General features: G+C 47.2%; 1 protein-coding gene across 2 annotated transcripts in view; it reads left to right on the top strand.

The window, feature by feature from the left end:
* The window catches only part of LOC137344336 (voltage-dependent L-type calcium channel subunit alpha-1S-like), a 198,909-nt gene that overhangs the window by 166,815 nt on the left and 13,268 nt on the right, over window positions 1-18,826 (top strand). The window contains exons 20-21 of one of the 2 annotated variants that reach the window (XM_068007198.1): window positions 5,451-5,557; window positions 13,351-13,438. In XM_068007198.1, the coding sequence (XP_067863299.1) occupies window positions 5,451-5,557; window positions 13,351-13,438 (195 nt within the window). Of the gene's footprint in view, window positions 1-5,450; window positions 5,558-13,350; window positions 13,439-18,826 lie in introns of those variants that run through there. The other variant, XM_068007199.1, reaches the window with a different exon arrangement.

An 18,826-nucleotide genomic window follows, 5' to 3' on the forward strand; every position in this document is an offset into this window, starting at 1 on the left:
AGTTATGTGGAGAGACTGGAGAAGCTGGGACTGTTCTCTTTAGAGCAAAGAAGGTTAAGGGGAGATTTAATTGAGGTGTTCAAAATCACGATGGGTTTAGACAGAGTAAATAAGGAGAAACTGTTTCCAGTGGCAGAAGGGTCGGTAACCAGAGGACACAGATTCAAGGAGATCGGCAAAAGAACCAGAGGTGACAAGAGGAAACATTTTTTTACACAGCGATTTGTAATTATCTGGAATGCGCTGCCTGAAAGGAAGCAGATTGAATAATAACTTTCAAAAGGGAATTGGATAAAAACATGAAGGGAAAATATTTACAGGACTTTGGGGAAAGAGCAGGGGAGTGGAACTAATTGGATAATTCTTTAAAAGAGCTGGCACAGGCACATAGGGCAGAATAGCCTCCTCCTGTGCTGTACCTACCATGATACTATGATACCCTCCCTCTCTCCCTGCCTGTAACTCATATACTCACCCTCACCCTCTCTCTCTCTCACCCTCTCTCTCACCCTCTCTCTCTCTTTCTATTTCTCTCTCTCTCTCTCTCTCACCCTCTCTCTCTCCTTTCTCTCACACCCTCTCGCTATTTCTCTGTCTCTCTGTCTATTTCTCTCTCTCACCCCCTCTATATTTCTCTCTCTCTCTCACTCTCTCTCTCTCACTCTCCCTCTCTCACTCTCTCTCTCACTCTCTCTCTCTCTCTCTCTCTCTATTTCGCTCTCTCTCACCCTCTCTCTCAACCTCCCTCTCTCTCTATTTCTCTCTCTCACTGTCTCTCTCTCTCTCTCTTTCTCTCACCCTCTCTCTTTCTCCCACCCTCGCTCTCTATTTCTCTCTCACCCTTTCTCTCTATTTCTCTCTCTCACCCTCTCTATTTCTCTCTCTCTCACCCTCTCTCTCTGCCTCTCTCTCTCTCATCCTCTCTCTCTCTCACTCTCTCTCTCTCTCACCCTCTCTCTCACTCTCTCTCTCTCTCACCCTCTCTCTCACACTCTCTCTCTCTCTCTCTCTCTCACCCTCTCTCTCTCTCACCCTCTCTCTCACACTCTCTCTCTCTCTCTCACCCTCTCTCTCTCTCACCCTCTCTCTCTCTTTCTCTCGATTTCTTTCTCTCTCTCCCCCTCTCTCTCTCTATTTCTCCCTCTGTCTCACTCACTCTCGCAAACGTGACTCCAGGATGGTATGTTGCCTTCCTGGTGCTCGGGTCAAGGATGTCACGGAGGGGGAGGGTGAATAGCCAGTAGTCATGGTCCATATCGGTACCAACGATATAGGTTAAAAAAAGGGATGAGGTCCTGCAAGGTGAATTTAAGGAGTTAGGAGATAAATTAAAAAGCAGGACCTCAAAGGTGGTGATCTCAGGATTACTGCCAGTGCCACGTGCGAGTGAGTATAGGAACAGGAGAATAGACAGGATGAATGCGTGGCTGCAGGGATGGTGTAGGAGGGAGGGATTTAGATTCCTGGGACATTGGGACCGGTTCTGGGGAAGGTGGGACCTGTACAAGTGGGACGGGTTACACCCGAGCAGGACCGGGACCAATGTCCTCGCGGGGCTGTTTGCTAGTGCTGTTGGGGAAGGTTTAAACAGAAAGGGAAGAAGCAATAGTGGAAGGCAGAGAAAACAAGGGCGAAAAACAAATAGGGCCAGAGTGCAAAATAAAACTAAGATGATGAGCAATCTTAAAAAGACAAGTCTAAAGGCATTGTGTCTTAATGCGCGGAGCATTCGCAATAAGCTCGATGAATTAACAGTGCAGATAGATATTCACGGGTATGATATAGTTGCGATTATGGAGACATGGCTGCAGGGTGACCAAGGATGGGAACTGAACATCCAGGGGTATTTAATATTTAGGAAGGACAGGCAAACAGGGAAAGGAGGTGGGGTAGCGTTGTTAGTAAAGGAGGAAATCAATGCAATAGTGAGGAAGGATATTGGCTCGGAAAATCACCATGTGGAATCTGTATGGATGGAGCTAAGAAACACCAAGGGGCAGAAAACGTTGGTGGGGGTTGTCGATAGGCCCCCAAACAGTAGTGGAGATGTAGGGGAGGGCATTAAACAGGAAATTAGAGACGCATGCAAGAAGGGCACAACTATAATCATGGGTGACTTTAATCTACATATAGATTGGTCAAACCAAATTAGCAATAATATTGTGAGGGAGGAATTCCTGGAGTGTGTACGTGATGGTTTTCTGGACCAATACGTTGAGGAACCAACTAGAGAACAGGCGATTCTAGACTGGGAATTGTGCAATGAGAAAGGATTAATTCACAATCTTGTTGTGCGGGGTCCCTTAGGGAAGAGCGACCATAACATGATAGAATTCCTCATTAAGGTGGAGAGTGAAGTACTTGAATCCGAAACTAGGGTCCTGAATCTAAATAAAGGAAATTACGAACGTCTGAGGTGAGAGTTGGCTATGATAGATTGGGGAACTTTACTGAAAGGGATGACAGTGGACAGGCAATGGCTAATATTTAAAGAACGTATGCAGGAATTACAGTTATTCATTCCTGTCTGGTGCAAAAATAAAACAGGAAAGGTGGCTCAACCGTGGCTTACAAAAGAAATTAGGGATAGTATTAGATCCAAAGAGGAGACATATAAAATTGCCAGAAAAAGCAGCATGCCTGAGGATTGGAAGCAGCTCGGAATTCAGCAAAGGAGGACAAAGAGATTGATTAAGAGGGGAAAAATAGAGTATGAGAGTAAACTAACAGGGAACATAAAAACTGAGTGTAAAAACTTCTATAAATATGTCAAGAAAAAAAGATTAGTGAAGACAAATGTAGGTCCCTTACATTCAGAAATGGGGAACAAAGAAATGGCAGAACAATTAAACACATACTTTGGTTCTGTCTTCACAAAGGAGGACACAAATAACCTGCCAGAAATGTTCAGGAACCAAGGGTCTAGTGAGAGGGAGGAACTGAAGGAAACTAATATTAATTTAAAAAATAGTGCTGGGGAAATTAATGGGGCTAAAGGCTGACAAATCCCCAGGGCCTGATAATCTACATCCCAGAGTACTAAAGGAAGTGGCCCTGGAAATAGTGGATGCATTGGTGGTCATCTTCCAAAATTCTATAGACTCTGGAACAGTTCCTGCCGATTGGAGGATGGCAAATGTAACCCCACTATTTAAAAAACGAGGGAGAGAAAACACAGGGAATTACAGACCAGTTAGCCTAACATCAGTAGTGGGGAAAATGCTCGAGTCTATTATAAAGGATGTGATAACAGAACACTTGGAAGGCATTAACAGGATTGGACAAAGTCAGCATGGGTTTATGAAAGGGAAATCATGCTTAACAAATCTACTGGAGTTTTTTGAGGATATAACTAGTAGAATAGATCAGGGAGAACCAGTGGATGTGATGTATTTGGATTTTCAGAAGGCTTTTGATAAGGTCCCACACAAGAGGTTAGTGTGCAAAATTAAAGCACATGGGATTGGGGGAATATACTGGCATGGATTGAGAATTGGTTGACAGGCAGGAAACAGAGAGTAGGAATAAACGGGTCTTTTTCCGGGTGGCAGGCAGTGACTAGTGGGGTACCGCAGGGATCAGTGCTTGGGCCCCAGCTATTCACAATATATATCAATGATTTGGATGAGGGAACTAAATGTAACATTTCCAAATTTGTAGACGACACAAAGCTGGGGTGGAATGTGAGCTGTGAGGAGGATGCAAAGAGGCTCCAATGTGATTTAGGCAAGTTGGGTGAATGGGCAAGAACATGGCAGATGCAGTATAATGTGGATAAATGTGAGGTTATCCACTTTGGTTGTAAAAACAGAAAAGCAGATTATTATCTGAATGGTGATAGATTGGGAAAAGGGGAGGTGCAACGAGACCTGGGTGTCCTTGTACACCAGTCGCTGAAAGCGAGCATTCAGGTGCAGCAAGCAGTTAGGAAGGCGAATGGTATGTTGGCCTTCATTGCAAGAGGATTTGAGTACAGGAACAGGGATGTCTTACTGCAGTTATACAGGGCCTTGGTGAGACCACATCTGGAGTATTGTGTGCAGTTTTGGTCTCCTTATCTGAGGAAGGATGTCCTTGCCATGGAGGGAGTGCAACAAAGGTTTACCAGACTGATTCCTGGGATGGCAGGTCTGACGTATGAGGAGAGATTGGGTCGACTAGGACTATATTCACTCGAGTTTAGAAGAATGAGAGGTGATTTCATCGAAACATATAAAATTCTAACAGGACTAGACAAACTAGATGCAGGGAGGATGTTCCCGATGGCTGGGGAGTCCAGAACCAGGGGTCACAGTCTCAGGATACGGGGTATGCCATTTAGAACCGAGATGAGGAGAAATTTCTTCACTCAGAGGGTGGTGAACCTGTGGAATTCTCTACCACAGAAGGCAGTGGAGGCCAAGTCATTAGATGTATTCAAGAAGGAGATAGATATATTTTTTAATGCTAAAGGGATCAAGGGATATGGGGGAAAAGTGGGAACAGGGTACTGAGTTCGATGATCAGCCATGATCATTTTGAATGGCAGAGCAGGCCTGAAGGGCCGAATGGCCTACTCTTGCTCCTATTTCGTATGTTTCTTTCTCTCTCTCTCGCTCTCTATTTCTCTCACCCTCTCTCTCTCTCTCTCCCCTTTCTCTCTCTCTCCCTTTCTCTCTCTCTCACTCTCTATTTCCCTCTCTCTCACCCTCTCTCTATTTCTCTCTCTCTCTTTCACCCTCTCTCTCTATTTCTGTCTCTCTCTCTTTCTCTCTCACCCTTTCTCTCGCTCTATTTCTCTTTCTCTCACCCTCTCTATTTCTGTCTCTCTCACCACCTCTTTCTCTCTCTCTCACCCTCTCTCTCTCACTGTCTCTCTCTCTCCCTATTTCTCTCTCCCTATTTCTCTCTCTCTCTATTTCTCGCTCTCTATTTCTTGCTCTCTGTCTCTATTTCTCGTTCTCTATTTCTCGCTCTCTCTCTTTCTCTCACCCTCTCTTTCACCCTCTCTCTTCTCTCTCTCCCTCTATTTCTCTCTGTCTCCCTCCATTTTTTTTCTCTCTCTCTCTCACCCTTTCTATTTCTCTCTCTCTCGCCCTCTCTCTCCCCCTCTCCCTCTCTCCCCCTCTCTCTCTCTCTCCCCCTCTCTCTCTCTCGCCCCCTCGCTCTCTCTCACACACTCTCTCTCTCTCTCCCTCTCTCTCTCTCTCTCTCTCCCCCTCTCTCTCTCTCGCCCCCTCGCTCTCTCTCACACACTCTCTCTCTCTCTCTCTCTCCCTCTCTCTCTCTCTCTCCCTCTCTCTCCCCCTCTCTCTCTCTCGCCCCCTCGCGCTCTCTCTCTCCCCCCCTCGCGCTCTCTCTCTCCCCCCCTCGCGCTCTCTCTCTCCCCCCCTCTCTCTCTCTCTCTCTCTCCCTCTCTCTCCCTCTCTCTCCCCCTCTCTCTCTCACTCTCTCTCTCTCTCTCTATGTAGATGACGACCTATGGTGCTTTCCTACACAAAGGCTCCTTTTGTCGGAATTCTTTCAATATGCTGGACCTGTTGGTGGTCAGTGTCTCTCTCATCTCCTTCGGAATCCAGTGAGTATAACAGTGAGTCCGGCTCACCAATCCATGTCATCTCAACTTGTTTTTACTCCATAGCATCATAGAATCTTACAGCACAGGAGGAGGCCATTCGGCCCATCATGCCTGTGCCGGCTCTTTGAAAGAGCTATCCAATTAGTCCCACTCCCCTGTTTTTTCCCCGTAGCCCCGTAAATTTTTCCACTTCAAGTATTTATCCAATTCCTTTTTGGAAGTTATTATTGAATCGGCCACTATTGAAATTTGTCCTGCCACCTTCAAAGATTTGTGTACATACACCCACAGGTCTGTCTGTTCCTACACCCACTTTAAATATTGTACCATCTAGTTTATTTTGCCTCTCCTCATTCTTCCAACCAAAATGCACTTCACACTTCTCGACATTAAATTTCACCTGCCACATTTCTGCTCATTTCACCAGTCTGTCTATGTCCTCCTGAAGTCTACTACTAGCCTCCTCACTGTTTACTACTTTTATGAGTTTCATGTTATATTTTTAATATTTTATATATTTTAGATTTTTAAAAATGTGGAGTTGTCCCAATATCGAGTGAGTGCCATGTGGTTCTGCCCAACCAATCTATGGGGGTGTTCATGCTGCACAAGAGCCTCCTCCCATCTTTGTTCATTTCACCTGCTCAGCATATCAAATGCCTTAGATACCTCCAGACTTGACTATTCCAATGCTCTGCTGGCCGGCCTCCCATCTTCCACCCTCCATAAACTCGAGCTCATCCTAAACTCTGCTGCCTGTATCCTAACTCGCACCAAGTCCTGTTCTCCCATCACCCCTGTGCTCACTGACCTACATTGGCTCCTGGTCCAGCAATGCCTCGATTTTAAAATTCACATCCTTGTTTTCAAATCCCTCCGTGGTCTCGTCCCTCCCTATCTCTGTAACCTACTCCAGCCCTACAACCCTCCGAGATCTCTGCGCTCCTCCAATTCTGGCCACTTGCGCATCCTGATTTCCATTGTTCCACCATCGGCGGCCGTGCCTTCAGCTGTCTAGACCCTAAGCTCTGGAATTTCCTCTCCAAATCTCTCTGCCTCTCCTCTTCCTCTCTCCTCCTTTAAGATGCTCCTTAAAACTTACCTCTTTGACCAAGCTTTTGATCACCTGTCCTAATATCTCCTTATGTGGCTCGGTGTCAAATTTTCATAGAATCATAGAAAGGTTACAGCACGGAAGGAGCCATTCGGCCCATTGAGTCCGTGCTGGCTCAATGCGAGAGCACTCTAGCTAGTTTACTCACCCACCCTATCCCTGTAACCCTGCAAATTTTTTCCATTCAAGTACTTATCCAGTTCCCTTTTGAAGGCCATGATTGAATCTGCCTCCACCACCCCTTCAGGCAGTGCATTCCAGATCCTAACCACTCGCTGTGTAAAAAAGTTTTTCCTCATGTCACCTTTGGTTCTTTTGCCAATCATGTGTACCTATATCCTCTGGTTCCTGACCCTTCTGCCAATGGGAACAGTTTCTCTTTATCTATTCTGTCTAGACCCTTCATAAGTAGCAATCCTGAGGATTGGGAGCAGTTTAGAATTCAGCAAAAAGGGACCAAGAGATTGATTAAGAGGGGAAAAATAGAGTATGAGAATAAACTTGCAAGGAACATAAAAGTGGACTGTAAAAGCTTGTACAAGTATGTAAAAAGGAAAAGATTAGTGAAGACAAATGTAGGTCCCTTACAGTCAGAAACGGGAGAATTTATAATGGGGAACAAGGAAATGGCAGAGCAATTAAACAAATACTTTGGTTCTGTCTTCGTGGAAGAGGACACAAATAACTTCCCAGAAATGCTAGGGAACCAAGGGACTAGTGAGAAGGAGGAATTAAAGGAAATTAGTATCAGTAAAAAAATAGTATTGGAGAAATTAATGGGACTGAAAGCCAATAAATCCCCAGGGCCTGATAATCTGCATCCCAGAGTACTAAAAGAGGTAGCCATGGAGATAGTGGATGCATTAGTTGTCATCTTCCAAAATTCTATAGATTATGGAACAGTTCCTGCAGATTGGAGGGTGGCAAATGTAACCCCACTATTTAAAAAAGGAGGGAGAGAGAAAACAGGGAACTACAGACCAGTTAGCCTAACATCAGTAGTAGGGAAAATGCTAGAGTTTATTATAAAGGATGTGATAACAGGACACTTAGAAAATATCAACGGGATTGGACAAAGTCTAAGACAACATGGAATTATGAAAGGGAAATCATGTTTGACAAACCTACTGGAGTTTTTTGAGGATATAACTGGTAGAATAGATAAGGGAGAACCAGTGGATATGGTGTATTTGGATTTTCAGAAGGCCTTTGATAAAGTCCCACATAAGAGGTTAGTGTGCAAAATTAAAGCACATGGGATTGGTGGTAATATACTGGCATGGATTGAAAATTGGTTAACAGACAGGAAACAGAGAGTAGGAATAAATGGCTGGAGTCATACCTAGCACAAAGGAAGATGTTAGTGGTTGTTGGAGGCCAATCATCTCAGCCCCAGGACATTGCTGCAGGAGTTCCTCAAGGCAGTGTCCTAGGCCCAACCATCTTCAGCTGCTTCATCAATGACCTTCCCTCCATCATAAGGTCAGAAATGGGGATGTTCACTGATGACTGCACAGTGTTCAGTTCCATTCAGAACCCCTCAGATAATGAAGCAATCCGTGCCTCCATGCAGCAAGACCTGGACAACATCCAGGCTTGTGCTGATAAGTGGCAAGTTACATTCACACCAGACAAGTGCCAGGCAATGACCATCTCCAACAAGAGAGAGTCAACCACCTCCCCTTATCATTCAACGGCATTACCATCGCTGAATCCCCCACCATCAACATTCTGGGGGTCACCATTGACCAGAAACCTCTGCTGCGAGTGACTCACCTCCTGACTCCCCAAAGCCTTTCCACAAGTCAGGAGTGTGATGGAATACTCTCCACTTGCCTGGACGAGTGCAGCTCCAGCAACACTCAAGAAGCTCGACACCATTCAGCACAAAGCAGCCCGCTTGATTGGCACCCCATCCACCACCCGAAACAGTCACTCCCTTCACCACCGGCGCACTGTGGCTGCAGTGTGTACCATCCACAGGATGCACTGCAGCAACTCGCCAAGGCTTCTTCGACAGCACCTCACAAACCTCTGCCACCTAGAAGGACAAGGGCAGCAGGCACATGTGAACAACACCACCTGCACGTTCCCCTCCAAGTCACACACCATCCCGACTTGGAAATATATCGCCATTCCTTCATCGCCGCTGGGTCAAAATCCTGGAACTCCCTTCCTAACAGCACTGTGGGAGAACCTTCAGCACACGGACTGCAGCGGTTCAAGAAGGCGGCTCACCACCACCTTCTCAAGGGCAATTCGGGATGGGCAATAAATGCCGGCCTTGCCAGCGATGCCCATACCCCATGAGCAAATAAAAAATAAGCCAATTCTGTATCCATGCTGCTACAGCCCCTTTTATTCCATGGGCTTCAATCTTGATGACAAGCCTATTATGCGGCACTTTATCAAATGCCTTTTGAAAATCTGTATACACTGCATCATCCGCATTGCCCTCATCTACCCTCTCTGTTACCTTGTCAAAAACTCTATCAAGTTTGTTAAATACGATTTGCATTTAACAAATCCGTGCTGGCTTTCCCTAATCAATCCACACTAGTCCAGAGACTGTTCATTCTGTCCCAGATTATCGTTTCTCAGTTTCCCGACCACCAAGGTTAAACTGACTGGCCTGTAGTTGCTGGGTTTATCCTTGCACCCTTTTTTGAACAAGGGTGTAATATTTGTAATTCTCTAGTCCTCTGGCACCACCCCCGTAGCTAAGGATGTTTGGAAGATTATGGCCAGTACCTCCGCAATTTCCACCCTTACTTCCCTCAGCAACCTAGGATGCATCCCATCTCCGGGTGACTTATCCACTTTAAGTACAGCCAGCCTTTCTAGTATCTCCTTTTTATCGATTTTTAGCCCATCCAGTATCTCAACTACATCTTCCTTTACTGAGACTTTGGCAGCATCTTCTTACTTGGTAAAGACAGATGCAAAGTACTCATTTAGTACCTCGACCATGCCCTCTGCCTCCTTGAGTAGATCTCCTTTATGGTCGCTAATCGGCCCCACCCCTCCTCTTACTACCCATTTGCTGTTTACATGCCAATGGAATACTTTTGGATTCCCTTTTACGTTGGCCGCCAGTCTATTCTCATACTCTCTCTTTGCCCCTCTTATTTCCTTTTTTACTTCCCCTCTGAACTTTCTGTATTCTGCCTGGTTCTCACTTGTGTTAACAACCTGACATCTGTCATACACCCCTTTTTTCTGTTTCATCTTACTCTCTATCTCTTTTGTCAACCAGGGAGCTCTGGCTTCAGTTGCCTTACCTTTCCCCCTTGTGGGAATGTGCCTAGACTGTACCTGAACCATCTCCTCCTTAAAGGCCGCCCATTGTTCAATTACAGTTTTGCCTGCCAATCTTTGATTCCAATTTACCCGGGCCAGATCTGTTCTCATCCCATTGAAATTGGCCCTCCTCCAATTGAGTATTTTTACTTTAGAGTGGTCCGTGTCCTTTTCCATAGCTATTCTAAACCTTATGATACTATGATCGCTGCTCCCTAAATGATCCCCCACTGACACTTGCTCCACTTGACCCACCTCATTCCCTGGAACTCGATCTAGCAATGCCTCCTTCCTCGTTGGGCAGGAAACGTACTGGTCAAGAAAGTTCTCCTGAACACACTTCAAAAATTCCTCCCCCTCTTTGCCCCTTATAATATTTCTATCCCAGTTTATATTAGGATTGTTGAAATCCCCCATTATCACTACTCTATGGCTTTTGCACCTCTCTGTAATTTCCCTGAAAATCCTCTATACCGTTCCCACTAGTTGGTGGCCTTTAGAATACACCCAGTAGTGTAATGGCACCTCTATTATTTATTAACTCTAACCAAATAGATTCTGTCCTTGACCCCTCCAGGACATCCTTTCTCTCCAGTACTGCAATATTCTCCTTAATCAATACTGCAACCCCCCCCCCTTTTTTTCCTTCCCTATCTTTCCTGAACACCTTGTATCCAGGAATATTTAGTACCCAATCCTGCCCTTTTTTGAGCCTGGTCTCCGTTATCGCCACCACATCATAATCCCATGTGTTTATTTGCATCTGCAGCTCACCAACCTTATTCACCAGGCTTCGTGTGTTTACAACATGCACTGTAAACCTAGCTTAGACCTTCTCGTATTCTCTCTCAGTCTGACCCCACCTATTTCTTGCTCTAGTGCTATCTGTCTCTCCTGATCCTTTGTGCACCTTGTTTCTCCTTTCCATTGCTACATCCTGGTGCCCACCCCCCTGTCAATTAGTTTAAACCCCGCCTCCCCCACAGCACGAGTGAACCTCCCCGTGAGGACATTGATCCCAACTCCGTTGAGGTGCAACCTGTCCGGCCTGTACAGGTCCCACCTCCCCCAGAACCGGTCCCAATGCCCCAGGAATCTAAAGCCCTCCTTCCTGCACCATCTCTCCAGACACACATTCATCTGCTCTATCCTCCTATTTCTATACTCACCGACGCGAGGCACTGGGAGTAATCCGGAGATTACTACCTTTGAGGTCCTGCTTGTTAATCTCTTTCCTAACTCCTTAAAATCTGCCTGCAGGACCTCATCCCTCTTTCTACCTATGTCGTTGGTCCTGATATGGACCGCGACCTCTGGCTGTTCTCCCCCCCCCCCCCCCAGAGTGTTCTGTAGCCGCTCGGTGACATCCATGACCCTGGTACCAGGGAGGCAACATACCATCCTGGAATCACATCTGTGGCCGCAGAAACACCTGTCTGCTCCCCTGACTATAGAATCCCCTGTCACTATTGCTCTCCCGATCTTTCTCCACCCCCCTGTACAGTTGAGGTGGTGTGGACTTCGCTCTGGCTGCACTCCCCAGAGGAACCCTCTCCCCCACCAGAATACTGATTAGAGAGCGAAATGCCCCCAGGGGACTCCTGCATGACCGGCCTGGTCCTCCTTTGTCTGATTATGCTCCTGTGGAGCATGTTTTACTGTGTTAAAGGTGCTATATAAATGTAAGTTGTTGTTGTGTATGTTGTGATGTCAGTGTAATACACTATTCCAGATCAACATTGTACCATCCAATGTAACACACTGTTCTAGATCAGTGTTATACCATCCTGTGTAACACACTGTTCTAGATCAGTGTTATACCATCCAATGTAACACACTGTTCTAGATCAGTGTTATACCATCCTGTGTAACACACTGTTCTAGATCAGTGTTATACCATCCGGTGCAACACACTGTTCTAGATCAGTGTTGTACCATCCGGTTTGACACACTGTTCTAGATAAGTGTTATACCATCCTGTGTGACACACTGTTCTAGATCAGTGTTATACCATCCGGTGCACCACACTGTTCTAGATCAGTGTTATACCATCCTCTGTAGCACGCTGTTCTAGATCAGTGTTATACCATCCTGTGTAGCACACTGTTCTAGATCAGTGTTATACCATCCAATGTAGCACACTGTTCTAGATCAGTGTTATACCATCAAGTGCAACACACTGTTCCAGATCAGTGTTATACCATACTGTGTAACACACTGTTCTAGATCAGTGTTATACCATCCGGTGCAACACACTGTTCTAGATCAGTGTTGTACCATCCGGTGTGACACACTGTTCTAGATAAGTGTTATACCATCCTGTGTGACACACTGTTCTAGATCAGTGTTATACCATCCAGTGCAGCACACCGTTCTAGATCAACGTTATACCATCCTCCGCAGCACACGGTTCTAGATCAGTGTTATACCATCCTGTGTAGCACACTGTTCTAGATCAGTGTTATACCATCCAATGTAGCACACTGTTCTAGATCAGTGTTATACCATCAAGTGCAACACACTGTTCCAGATCAGTGTTATACCATACTGTGTAACACACTGTTCTAGATCAGTGTTATACCATCCAGTGCAACACACTGTTCCAGATCAGTGTTTTCCATCCTGTGTGGCACACTGTTCCAGATTAGTGTTATGCCATCCAGTGCAACACACTGTTCTAGATCAGTGTCATGCCATCCAGTGTAACACACTGTTCTAGGTCAGTGTCATGCCATCCAGTGTAACACACTGGTCTAGGTTAGTGCCATGCCCTCCAGTGTAACACACTGTTCTAGATCAGTGTCATACCATCCAGTGTAACACACTGCTCTGGATCAGTGTCAGATCATCCAGTGTGACATGTTAATCTGGATCAAAATGTGAAATGTGACACATTATTCTAAATTAATGTAATATTATCCAGTGTGACATTGTTCGAGAGCAAAGTGTGCCTGTGCTGTAACTCGCAGTTGTACATCAATGCGGTACTGTGCAGTGTAACATCCTGTTCTGGATCAGCATGATACTGTGTCGCATAATGCATTTTTGCACATGAATGTGTTACCATACAGTGTAATGCCCATTCTGGTTCCTTGCGGTACCATGTAGTATAATGCTTCTCTCCTCTTCTATACATGTAATGCAACGACTAATTGCAATGATATGAAGACTGCTTTTAGCAGGATATCAGTGTCTCTTCCTAACGAAATCTTCCATGACATTTCTAAAATGTTACAATGTCAGCTGTGTGTTGAAGAGTTGTCTGGAATTGATGCAGGCAGGAACTTGCTCAGTCACAGTACCTGGGCTGACAGATTGCAGGTGAGAGTTGAAACTTCCAGTTGAGTTGAGGAGCTGAGTCTCTGCTCTTCCTTTCCAGGTCTAGTGCTATCTCTGTGGTAAAGATTCTTCGAGTCCTTCGAGTGCTCAGACCTTTGAGAGCCATCAACAGAGCGAAGGGACTGAAGGTGAGTCAGTGTGTGGAGTACACATGTGTGAATACGTGTGTGTACAGTTGTGTGTGTATGTGTATACTTGTGATAGTACAGGCATGTGTGTAAATGTACAGGTGTGTGTGCCTGTATGCGCACACGTGTGTGTGAGTACTGATGCGTGTGTATGTACAAGTGCGTGTGAGTACAAATGCATGTTTGTGTCTACACGTGCATGTACGTGTGTGTGTGTGTGTGTGTGTGTGTTCATTCATCATTCGTGTGCACTGGGGGACAATAATAAAGCAGTTTGCCTGAGGTTTTGCTACTCTTGGGGTTAAGACAGGGATCACCTGAAGAAACGGGCTGCCTCTCTCCCTCTCCCCTCCTCCTCCTCTCCCCTCCTCCTCCCTCTCCTCCCTCCCTCCCCTCCCCTCCTCTCCTCTCCTCTCCTCCCCTCTGCTCCTCTCTCCCGTCCCCTCATCCCCTCCATCCCCCTCTCCCCTCCCTCCCCCTCCCCTCCTCAGCTCCCTCCCCCCCCTCCCCTCCCCTCTCTCCCCCTCCCCTCCCTCCCCTCCTCTCCTCCCCTTCCACCCCCTCTCCCCTTCCCCTCCCTCCCCCATGCTCCTCCCCTCTCTCCCCCTCCCCTCTCTCCCCCTCCCCTCCTCCCCTCTCCCCTCCCCCCTCTCTCCTCCTCCCCTCTCTCCTCCTCCCCTCTCTCCTCCTCCCCTCTCTCCTTCTCCCCTCCCTCCCCCTCCCTCCCCTCCTCTCCTCCCCTCCTCTCCTCCCCTTCCACCCCCTCTCCCCTTCCCCTCCCTCCCCCACGCTCCTCCCCTCCTCCACTTCTGCCCTCTCTCCCCTCCCCTCCCTTCCTCCCCTTCTCCCCTCTATCCTCCTTCATCCCCTCACTCTCACTCCTCTCCCTCTCTGCTCCTCCCTCTCCTCCCCTGCTCTCTCCACTTACCCCGCTCCACGCTCTCGACCCCCTCCCTCTCTCCTCTCCCCCACCCACTCTCCCCCCTCCCTCTCTCCTCTTCCACACTCCCCCCTCTCTCCTCTCCCCTTCTCCCCCCTCCCTCTCTCCTCTCCCCCTCTTCCCCCTCTCGCCTCTTCCCCCTCTCGCCTCTCCCCCCTCTCTCCCCTCCCTCTCTCCTCTCCCCCTCTCCTCCTCTCTCCTCTCCCCCTCACCTCCTCTCTCCTCTCCCCCGCTCCCGCTCCCTCCTCTCCCCCTTTCCCCCCTCTCCCCCTCTCCCCATGCTCCCTCCTCTCCCCCCTCTGCCCCTCTCTCCTCTGCCCCCTTTCCCCCTACCTCTCTGCTCTTCCCCCTCTCCCCCTCCCTCTCTCCTCTGCCCCCATTCCCCCTCCCTCTCTCCTCTCCCCCTCCCTCTCTCCCCCTCGCTCTCTCCTCTCCCCCCTTTCCCCCTCCCTCTCTCCTCTCCCTCCTCTCCCCCTCTCTTCCCTCCCTCTCTCTTCTCTCCCTCCTCTCCCCCCTCTCCCTCCTCCCTCTCTCCTCTCCCCCCTCCCTCTCTCCTCTCCTCTCCACCCTCTCCCCCCTCTCCCTCCTCCCCCCCTCTCCCACAGGTTAACAGGGAGCAGGACCACAATTCACAAAAAGTGCGACTGAAGGTGACTTCATGTCCCTGTGTTTAAATGGACAGGTCGAATCTTGTGACCCACAGGAGACGAGGCCCTCGGGCACTGTCTGGGTTTAAATCTCACGGGAGCCCCCCCAATGTGGTTCTGAGGGATGTGGGCTTAACATCTCTTGTTTCAGTATTTCTTCAAAGGAGTTTGAATCAAAGATCTTTGGCTGTTTTTCTCCCAACCTGCAGTCTGAGGCCAATGGAGACTGAGCGAAATCATAGACACTTTGATAAGCTTTTCAATGTCAGAATGGGCCAGTGTGTTTCATGGATCAATCCCAGTGGCTACACAGTCCATTTCTGTTCCAAGCTTTGACCCCCTCTGTACCCATCTTTCCCACAACTCCACGCTTGAATCCCTCCAATCAGGTTTCCGCCCCTGCCACAGGACTGAAACGACCCTTATCAAAGGACCCTTATCATTTTGGAGGGGGAGGGTGAACAGCCAGTTGTCGTGGTGCATATAGGTACCAACGATATAGGTAAAAAACGGGATGAGGTCCTACAAGCTGAATTTCGGGAGTTAGGAGTTAAACTAAAAAGTAGGACCTCAAAGGTAGTAATCTCAGGATTGCTACCAGTGCCACGGGCTAGTCAGAGTAGGAATGACAGGATAGCTAGGATGAATACGTGGCTTGAGAGATGGTGCAAGAGGGAGGGATTCAAATTCCTGGGACATTGGAACCGGTTCTGGGGGAGGTGGGACCAGTACAAATTGGACGGTCTGCATCTGGGCAGGACTGGAACCAATGTCCTAGGGGGAGTGTTTGCTAGTGCTGTTGGGGAGGGTTTAAACTAAAGTGGCAGGGGGATGGGAATCGATGCAGGAAGTCAGTGGGAAGTAAAGTGGTGACAGAAACAAAAGGCAGTAAGGGAGAGTGTACAAAACATGACCGGACAGATGGTCTGAGAAAGCAGGGCAAAGACCAAGGGAAGTCGAGATTAAACTGCATTTATTTCAATGCAAGAAGTCTGATGGGCAAGGCAGATGAACTCAGGGCATGGATGGGTACATGGGACTGGGATGTTATAGCTATTACTGAAACATGGCTAAGGGAGGGGCAGGACTGGCAGCTCAATGTTCCAGGGTACAGATGCTATAGGAAAGATAGAGCAGGAGGTAAGAGAGGAGGGGGAGTTGCGTTCTTGATTAGGGAGAACATCACGGCAGTAGTGAGAGGGGATATATCTGAGGGTTCGCCCACTGAGTCTATATGGGTAGAACTGAAAAATGAGAAGGGAGAGATCACGTTGATAGGATTGTACTACAGACCCCCAAATAGTCAACGGGAAATTGAGGAGCAAATATGTAAGGAGATTACAGACAGCTGCAAGAAAAATAGGGTGGTAATAGTAGGGGACTTTAACTTTCCCAACATTGACTGGGACAGCCATAGCATTAGGGGCTTGGATGGAGAGAAATTTGTTGAGTGTATTCAGGAGGAATTTCTTATTCAGTATGTGGATGGCCCGACTAGAGAGGGGGCAAAACTTGACCTCCTCTTGGGAAATAAGGAAGGGCAGGTGACAGAAGTGTTAGTGAGGGATCACTTTGGGACCAGTGATCATAATTCCATTAGTTTTAAGATAGCTATGGAGAATGATAGGTCTGGCCCAAAAGTTAAAATTCTAAATTGGGGAAAGGCCAATTTTGATGGTATTAGACAGGAACTTTCAGAAGTTGATTGGGAGAGTCTGTTGGCAGGCAAAGGGACGACTGGTAAGTGGGAGGCTTTCAAAAGTGTGTTAACCAGGGTTCAGGGTAAGCACATTCCTTATAAAGTAAAGGGCAAGGCTGGTAGAAGGAGGGAACCTTGGATGACTCGGGAGATTGAGGCCCGAGTCAGAAAGAAGAAGGAGGCATATGACATGCATAGGCAGCTGGGATCAAGTGGATCCCTTGAAGAGTATAGAGATTGCCGGAGTAGAGTTAAGAGAGAAATCAGGAGGGCAAAAAGGGGACATGAGATTGCTTTGGCAGATAAGGCAAAGGTGAATCCAAAGAGCTTCTACAAATACATAAAGGGCAAAAGATTAACTAGGGAGAAAGTAGGGCCTCTGAAGGATCAACAAGGTCATCTATGTGCGGAACCACAAGAGATGGGTGAGATCCTAAATGAATATTTCGCATCGGTATTTACGGTTGAGAAAGGCATGGATGTTAGGGAACTTGGGGAAATAAATAGTGATGTCTTGAGGAGTGTACATATTACAGAGAGGGAGGTGCTGGAAGTCTTAACGCGCATCAAGGTAGATAAATCTCCGGGACCTGATGAAATGTATCCCAGGACGTTATGGGAGGTTAGGGAGGAAATTGCGGGTCCCCTAGCAGAGATATTTGAATCATCCACCACTACAGGTGAGGTGCCTGAAGATTGGAGGGTAGCAAATGTTGTGCCTTTGTTTAAGAAGGGCGGCAGGGAAAATCCTGGGAACTACAGACCAGTGAGCCTGACATCTGTAGTGGGTAAGTTGTTAGAGGGTATTCTGAGGGACAGGATCTACAGGCATTTGGAGAGGCAGGGACTGATTAGGAACAGTCAGCATGGTTTTGTGAGAGGAAAATCATGTCTCACGAATTTGATTGAGTTTTTTGAAGGGGTAACCAAGAAGATAGATGAAGGCTCTGCAGTAGACGTGGTCTACATGGACTTTAGCAAAGCCTTTGACAAGGTGCCGCATGGTAGGTTGTTACATAAGGTTAAATCTCACGGGATCCAAGGTGAGGTAGCCAATTGGATACAACATTGGCTTGACGACAGAAGACAGAGGGTGGGTGTGGAGGGTTGTTTTTCAAATTGGAGGCCTGTGACCAGCGGTGTGCCTCAGGGATCGGTGCTGGGTCCGCTGTTATTTGTTATTTATATTAATGATTTGGATGAGAATTTAGGAGGCATGGTTAGTAAGTTTGCAGATGACACCAAGATTGGTGGCGTTGTGGACAGTGAAGAAGGTTATCTAGGATTGCAACGGGATCTTGATAAATTGGGCCAGTGGGCCGATGAATGGCAGATGGAGTTTAATTTAGATAAATGTGAGGTGATGCATTTTGGGAGATCGAATCGGGCCAGGACCTACTCCGTTAATGGTAGGGCGTTGGGGAGAGTTATAGAACAAAGAGATCTAGGAGTACAGGTTCATAGCTCCTTGAAAGTGGAGTCGCAGGCAGATAGGGTGGTGAAGAAGGCATTCAGCTTGCTTGGTTTCATTGGTCAGAACATTGAATACAGGAGTTGGGATGTCTTGTTGAAGTTGTACAAGACATTGGTAAGGTCACATTTGGAATACTGTGTACAGTTCTGGTCACCCTATTATAGAAAGGATATTATTAAACTAGAAAGAGTGCAGAAAAGATTTACTAGGATGCTGCCGGGACTTGATGGTTTGACTTATAGGGAGAGGTTAGATCGACTGGGACTTTTTTCCCTGGAGAGTAGGAGGTTAAGGGGTGATCTTATACAAGTCTATAAAATAATGAGGGGCATAGATAAGGTAGATAGTCAAAATCTTTTCCCAAAGGTTGGGGAGTCTATAACGAGGGGACATAGATTTAAGGTGAGAGGGGAGAGATACAAAAGGGTCCAGAGGGGCAATTTTTTCACTCAAAGGGTGGTGAGTGTCTGGAACGAGCTGCCAGAGGCAGTCGTCGAGGCGGGTACAATTTTGTCTTTTAAAAAGCATTTGGACAGTTGCATGGGTAAGATGGGTATAGAGGGATATGGGCCAAGTGCAGGCAATTGGGACTAGCTTAGTGGTATAAACTGGGCGACATGGACATGTT

The sequence above is a fragment of the Heptranchias perlo genome, chromosome 27 (assembly GCF_035084215.1).
Source record: "Heptranchias perlo isolate sHepPer1 chromosome 27, sHepPer1.hap1, whole genome shotgun sequence".
Taxonomy (NCBI): Eukaryota; Metazoa; Chordata; class Chondrichthyes; order Hexanchiformes; family Hexanchidae; genus Heptranchias; species Heptranchias perlo.